Below are 6,960 nucleotides of genomic sequence, written 5' to 3'. Positions count from 1 at the left end.
GGACCCTCTGCCAGGAAGGCCTTCCCCTTCCACAAGCCCTAACCCAGCAAACGTTAAAACACGGTTTGGGCTCTTCTCAAGGGTCTTCTCTTCCAGTCAGTCTTCAGGCAGGGTGAGGTGCCCCCTGGCTCCTCCCAGAGTGAAAGCCAACATGAAATCTACCTGGACTCAGCGGAGCCCAATCGTGTTTTTGACTAAGTCCGGAAAATATAATTGGCCTCATCGGCACTGTTGCCTTACCACGCCCAGAATTTGCCTGTCCCCCACACAAAGCCCCACCAGCTGTCAGGCTTAGTATCCAAACCCTGAAGAGAGGAAGGAATGGGCTGGGGAGGGTGGAGTGACAGGCGGGGAACATTTGCCTAAGGGTGCTTTGAGCTGGCAGTGACTTCCCTCCAGAGTGGAGGGGAGTGGCACTGGGGCACAGCCGGGACTGGAGCTGGGGGGGTGGCGCTTTGCGGAGAGAGCCTGCGACTGCCTCACATCTTTGGCGTCTTTGGAGGGACACCAGAGGCTGGGCTGGGGGCTGAACGTCACCCCCTCCTTGTCCCCTCAGGCCTTTGGAAGAGAAGACCCTCCTCTGCACCTCAGGCTTGCCCCTAGAGTGGCCTGGGTTTGGCCAGGAAGGTGGCCGAAGCCTCGCTGCTACCCCCCGACCCACGGCTGCCCACCATCCCCAGGCCAGAGCCATGGAAAAGTTCCGTGTGCTCTTCCAGCACTTCCAGTCCAGCTCAGAGTCAGTGATGAATGGCATCTGCCTGCTGCTGGCCGCGGTCACCGTCAAGCTGTACTCCTCCTTCGACTTCAATTGCCCCTGCCTGGCACGCTACAATGCCCTCTATGGCCTGGGCCTGCTGCTGACACCCCCACTTGCCCTTTTCCTCTGTGGCCTCCTTGCCAACCGGCAGTCCGTGGTGATGGTTGAGGAGTGGTGCCGGCCCGTGGGGCACCGGAGGAAGGACCCTGGCATCATCAGGTACGGTCCCACACCACCCAGCTACCCCTGGGCACGGTCAGGGGTCTCCCCACTCAGACGCTACCGGTGACTCCCCAAGCCTGATGATCCTCCTGGCTCCCCAACCCACCCCCAAGCAGGGAAACATCAACCCACAGAGACTCACTAGCCAGTTTCCGGTGTGGAAATGGATGTTTCCGTTCCTGTCATTTGTCGCCCTTCTACGGCCAGTGCAGGATTCCTAAGAATTGCCCAGGTCACGTCTGTTCTCTGGCCACGAGTTACAACTCCACACATACGTGAAGGGCCATCTCGTGACACGCACAGCCAGTGCTCACATGTGGTAGGAGGCGTGACCGGCTGCAAGGCTGCATTCCGTCTCCTGTAAGTCCTCTGGGGGCAAGGACCTCACCTGTTATACCGCGGTGTCCTCAAAGCCTCACACCTGCTTGGTGCCGTATATCGAAACCCGTCAATGGAAGTCCGTAACAAGTCCTCAGTTCTACCTTCTGACCACACCGCCCCCAGAAAACGCCAGAGCCACCCTTATCTACGATGTATTTATAATTCCCTGCTGGGTAGGCCATGCCCACATATACACAGCCCAGCACATGTCATTTCATGCTTTGTATACAGTCCAAGTCAGAGACAGCACCTGCCTGCTGTGCACAGGGGCCCCTGCTTCGGGGTGCCTGGGGATCCGTGCTCCCGGTGATTCTGCCACGCGGGGAGGGTCATACGCATAGCTGTGCCCTTTGCCTTTTCCTCCAGGACCCAGTGAATACAGCTCCACTGGGCTCTTGTCCTGTGACCCACACGCAACCTCCCGAAGGGCGGAAGGGCAGAAGAGACCCTTTGGGGACAGTGAGAGGGTGGGCTTCTGGACCTGGAGGGAGGTGTGCGAGGCGCTGCCTCTGGAAGCGTTATTGGGTAGGGCTGTCTTACTTTAGACTCCCCCACAAAAGCAGCTCTGGGGAGAGTGTGGTAATGAGTGGGCAACTGGGGTCATTCCTTCTGGGGACCTTCTGAGAACGCGGGTAGAACACACCTCAGAATTGTCCCGCTGAGAGTCTAGGTCTTTACCCACCAGGCCTGTCCCTGTGGCTTGAAGGTTGGTTGGGGTTGTTAACTCTCCTGGCTTTCAGCTTTCCGCTCTGGAAGCAGAGACTCCTCCGAAGCCCTTCGGCAGAGCCTGGAAGGTAGTCGAGATCAGACACCAGAGGAAAGGAACTACTCACTAAAGATGTTAGTGCCTCCGGCGAGGGCAGGGCACCAACAGAGCCTGCTACAAGGCCTAGAGTAGGAGGCATAAGAGCTTCCCAGCGTTCCAGTCCCAGGACTGCTGGTCGGGACTTTCCTGACCTCCCGGGGCCCCAGCCCTCCTTCCTCCCTGCCCTCTGCTGCTGGGACCTCTGCAGGGGGAGCTGCAGCCATTTCTTTGATGTAACCTCAGCTGGCATTTCCCAGCCCTCCTGGGAAGTCCATCCTGGCATCTCTCCTGTAGCCTTCCTGCTGCAGCTGAGTTCCAGCTGCCTCTGCGACCCCTCCCTTCCTCTGTCCCTAGGTATATGTGCTCCTCTGTGCTGCAGCGAGCGCTGGCTGCCCCCCTTGTCTGGATCCTCCTGGCCCTCCTCGACGGGAAGTGCTTCGTGTGTGCCTTCAGCAGCTCCGTGGACCCCGAAAAGTTTCTGGACTTTGCCAACATGACCCCCAGCCAGGTGCAGCTTTTCCTGGCCAAGGTGCCCTGCAAGGAGGATGAGCTGGTCAGGGACAGCCCCGCGAGAAAGGCAGTGTCTCGCTACCTACGATGCCTGTCACAGGTAATTCGGGTGGTTCTCTCCCAGCCCCAGAAAATATCCCGCATTGGTTAGGAGGGCTGTGGGGTGAGGAGGTACAAATGGTTTCCTGTGGCCCCTCCCCACTGCTAGAAACACAACTAAGGAGCAGGTGGTCCCCAGAAGGATTAGGAGCGTGATCCACATACAGGACACTGTTGGGCCTTAAGAAGTGGGCACTTTGCCTTCAATGCCAACTCACCCCAGGGCAGACACCAGGTTCCCATACCCTCCAGGAGTCAGCTAGTTCCATCCCCAGGAGTCTAGATGACAGGAAAGCACTGGAGATACACTGCTCCGCCCTGCCCCACCCCCACCCCACACACACATTCTTCCCACCCCTCAGAAATAATACTAATCACCATTTATTGAGCACTTATGTGTCAGGCACCGTGTTAAGTATGTCATGTGCATTAGTTCACTTAATTCTCAGAACAACCCTATGAGGTGGGTGCAATCCTTATCATCCCGTTTCACAGATGAGGAAACTAAGCTTCTGGGAGTTTAGTTCACAGGTCCAAGCCGCACGGCTCCTAAGAGGCAGGGCAGGGATCTGAAGTGTCGTCACACCTCTGAACCACCTCCCTGCAATGCAGGCCCTCCCCCAGATGCCTGGTTCCCCACACTGGCACCCACTCCTTCACCCTGGAGGCAGACCCCAGTCCCACACCTAGCCCAGACTCCAGATTCCACCACCACCTCTCCCAGAGCCCCAGTTGGGCTGTGTTCCCCCCAAAAGCGTTTACACGAACCCACGACATACAACGCATCACTGGGGCTACAGGGAATAAAAACACAAACAAGCCCTTTGTGAGAACCAAGGCAGACTCATGGCAAATGCAGGTCAATGCATGATGGAGAGGGGACCAGTACTCAGGACACATTTGATCCAGGGTCAGACTCTACCTTGGCCACATTACTCCCCCTCTGGGACTCAGTCTCCCCTATAGTTGATTCAGTCCCCTCCACGTGGATGGGCCCTGAAGGCTTAAATTCTCTGGGCTCTTGCTAGTTCACAGGAAAGAGTGTAGAACTTGCAATCAGACCAGGGTTTGAGTCCTGACTCAGATGTAGGCTATCAGGCACATTAAATGTTCCTTGTGTGTAAAACACTCACACGACTATTTTAAACTGGTAGGTGGAAGGGAGGATCCTGAGAGAGGTCAAATAAGAGAGCTGTGTAAACCACATCCACAAATGATAAGGACTCAAATATGTCTTTGTGGCTTAGAGGAGTGATTTCTCTGCCTGTCCCAGGAGCACACAGTTTCTCTGTGTGTCTTAAGTGAGGCCTTGGAGAGACTAAAGCTTTCGGCGGGCAGAGAGGAGGGAGAGGTGCCAGGCCAGTGTGGGATCCAGACTCAAGGAACTCTTCAAATTTTCCTCACACTTGTCCTAGAACACTGCTCCCTGTTCATATCCTATATAAATTTACTCATCCTTCACATCTCAGCCTCAATCTCACTATTCCCTAAGCCCTCAAGTTCAGGTTGGGTTTCCCTCCTCTGTATTCCCATGACCTCCTATACATCCCAGAACATGGCATTCAGCCAATCTATCACCAATTTCATTGTTTCCTCCACAAGTGTGCATTCTATGAGAGCAAAGACTGGGTCCCCAGTGCCTCTCCCAAAATATAGGATGGATGGCTGCATAGATGCGATGGATAAGCATGTGTGAGGACTGATGAAGGACTGGATCAAAAAACAAAAGGATGATGGATGGATGGATGGATGGATGGATGGATAGGTGGGTAGATGGATGGATGGTGGATGGAAGGATGGTGGGTTGATGGATGGATGGTGGGTGGGTGGGTGGATGGATGGATGGATGGTGGATGGAAGGATGGTGGGTTGATGGATGGATGGTGGGTGGGTGGGTGGATGGATGGATGGTGGGTGGGTGGATGGATGGGTGGTGGGTGAATGGATGGATTGATGGGAATGTAAGGGAGGCAAAATTTTGCCTCCACCCATCTTAGGTTTTCAACTGACACTCTATCAAAAGACAAATTAACAGAAGGAAAACACAATTTATTAATCTGTGCAGTGCACATCACGTGGAGGAAACCTAAAACAAAGAAAGAGTAACTCAAAGTGGTGGCTTAGAACTTCAACTTATCTAGCATCTTCAACAAAGAGCAGTACCTTTGTAGAGCAATGGCAGGACAAAGGAGAGCCACGTTAGTCTCCAAGGGCAGAAACTGTGGGAAAGTAAACACATGAGGAAACTAATGGAGTAAGGTTTGTTGGCAGATTCCTCTGGTGCTGTCTCCGGGCTGATAAGAGTTGTCTCCCAGTAAAAGGAGAATGTATTTCCTGCCTTTAGGCAGAAAAGAGAAGGGTCGAGAGAACTGTTCCTATGTTGCTGCTTCTTAATTGTCTTCGTTCAAGATACTTTTTGTGTCAAAGAGGCATATGTTGGGGTGACGTATTCTGGCTTCCTTCCAGAGGAACGTTTGGAGGATGAACCGTGGGAGGGTGGATAGACAAACGGAAGAAAGGATGAGAGTACGGGAACATGAATGGATGGGCAGGAGGACGTATGACGCACAGATGGAAGGACAGTTGCAAGGATGGCTGGATGGGAAGCTGACAGGTACATAGCCAAGTAAGAGATCGATGACTGGATGGATGGGTAGAGAAATAGTTGGACAGACGGATGGATGCAAGAATGAGATCGAATGAAAGCGAGGACGGGTGGAGGTGGTTGGAAGGACGGATGACTAAATGGGAACACGCACAGATTTGGGGAGAGATGGGGGGTAAGTAAAGGGAGAGACTTTGGAACACCCTTGCCACACTGTATAGCACCTGGCCTCTCTTCGCCCAACCTGGTGCCCCTCCCCTCGCCCCTCCCCTCCAGGCCATCGGCTGGAGTATCACCCTGCTGCTGATCATCCTGGCTTTCCTGGGCCGCTGCCTGAGGCCCTGCTTCGACCAGACGGTCTTCCTGCAGCGCAGATACTGGAGCAACTACGTGGACCTGGAGCAGAAGCTCTTCGACGAGACGTGCTGTGAGCATGCGCGGGACTTCGCGCACCGCTGCGTGCTGCACTTCTTTGCCAACATGCAGAGCGAGATGCGGGCACGGGGGCTGCGCCGGGACACCGCGGACAGGGACCCCGAGCCCCCCGAGACTCCCGGGCCCCACGATGGCCTGGACTGCGGCGGAAGCGGGAAGGCCCACCTGCGTGCCGTTTGCAGCCGGGAGCAGGTGGACCGCCTCCTGAGCACCTGGTACTCCAGCAAACCGCCACTCGACCTCCTGGCATCCCCTGGGATCTGGGGGGGTAGGGGAGGGCTCAACCACCGCGCCCTCACGGTGGCCCCAGGCACCAGGCTGTCCCAGCACACCGGCGTGTAGGGACCCCAGCAGTGTCCCCTCGTGAAGTGCCCGCACTGAAAACAGTCTGGGGGATTTCCAGGCGGTGCTGACCCCAAGCAGGGCAACCTAACCCTTGCTGGCCTCCTTCCCCCAAACAGCCCAATCTCTGGCCTAGTTTCAGGGTGTGGCCTCCCATGTGCTCCAAAGCAGTGTTCACAAACTTCAGTGAGCTCACTGTTCACCTGGGCTCTTGTTAAATGCAGATTCTGATTCAGTGCATCCAGAGCTGGGTCTGAGATTGCATTTCTATCTTGCTGCCAGGCCACACTGACACGTGTGAACTAGCGAGAGCCTAATAGAGCTAAGTAGCAAGAGTCTAAATAGATCCGCCATGAATTCTGGGTCCTAGATGTCCAGATTCTAAATTTAAAAATAATAATAACATTGGGGCGCCTGGGTGGCTCAGTCAGTTAAGCGTCCGACTTTAGCTCAGGTCATGATCTCACGGTTAGTGAGTTCGAGCCCTGAATCAGACCCTGCTTCAGATTCTGTGTCTCCCTCTCTCTCTGCCCCTCCCCTGCTTGTTCTCTCTCCCTCTCTCTCTCTCAAAAATGAACAAGCATTAATAGACAATAATAATAATAATATAATAACATCTAACATGCTTAAATGGTACTACATGGCAGGCGTTGTTCTTACATATACAGCTCATTTAATACTCATGATAACCTAATGAAGTAGGAAGATTATTAGCCCCATTTTAGAGGAGCAAACTGAGGCCTAAAGAGGTTGAGTTGCCTGAGAGCATCCATGTAGGGGCTGGAATTTTATCCCAGAAGTCTG

The 6,960-nt window shown here is 54.4% G+C and overlaps 1 protein-coding gene across 1 annotated transcript; it reads left to right on the top strand.

Moving 5' to 3' along the window:
* Positions 1-689: 689 nt before the first annotated feature.
* Positions 690-6,156, top strand: CALHM3 (calcium homeostasis modulator 3). The gene is made up of 3 exons (XM_042907635.1): positions 690-976; positions 2,520-2,775; positions 5,656-6,156. The coding sequence occupies exons 1-3, from the start codon at positions 690-692 to the stop codon at positions 6,154-6,156; spliced, it is 1,044 nt and encodes a 347-aa protein (XP_042763569.1).
* The last annotated feature ends 804 nt before the right edge of the window (positions 6,157-6,960 follow it).

The sequence above is a fragment of the Panthera leo genome, chromosome D2, assembly GCF_018350215.1.
Source record: "Panthera leo isolate Ple1 chromosome D2, P.leo_Ple1_pat1.1, whole genome shotgun sequence".
NCBI classification, from domain to species: Eukaryota; Metazoa; Chordata; class Mammalia; order Carnivora; family Felidae; genus Panthera; species Panthera leo.
This window is presented reverse-complemented; position numbering and strand designations above follow the sequence as displayed.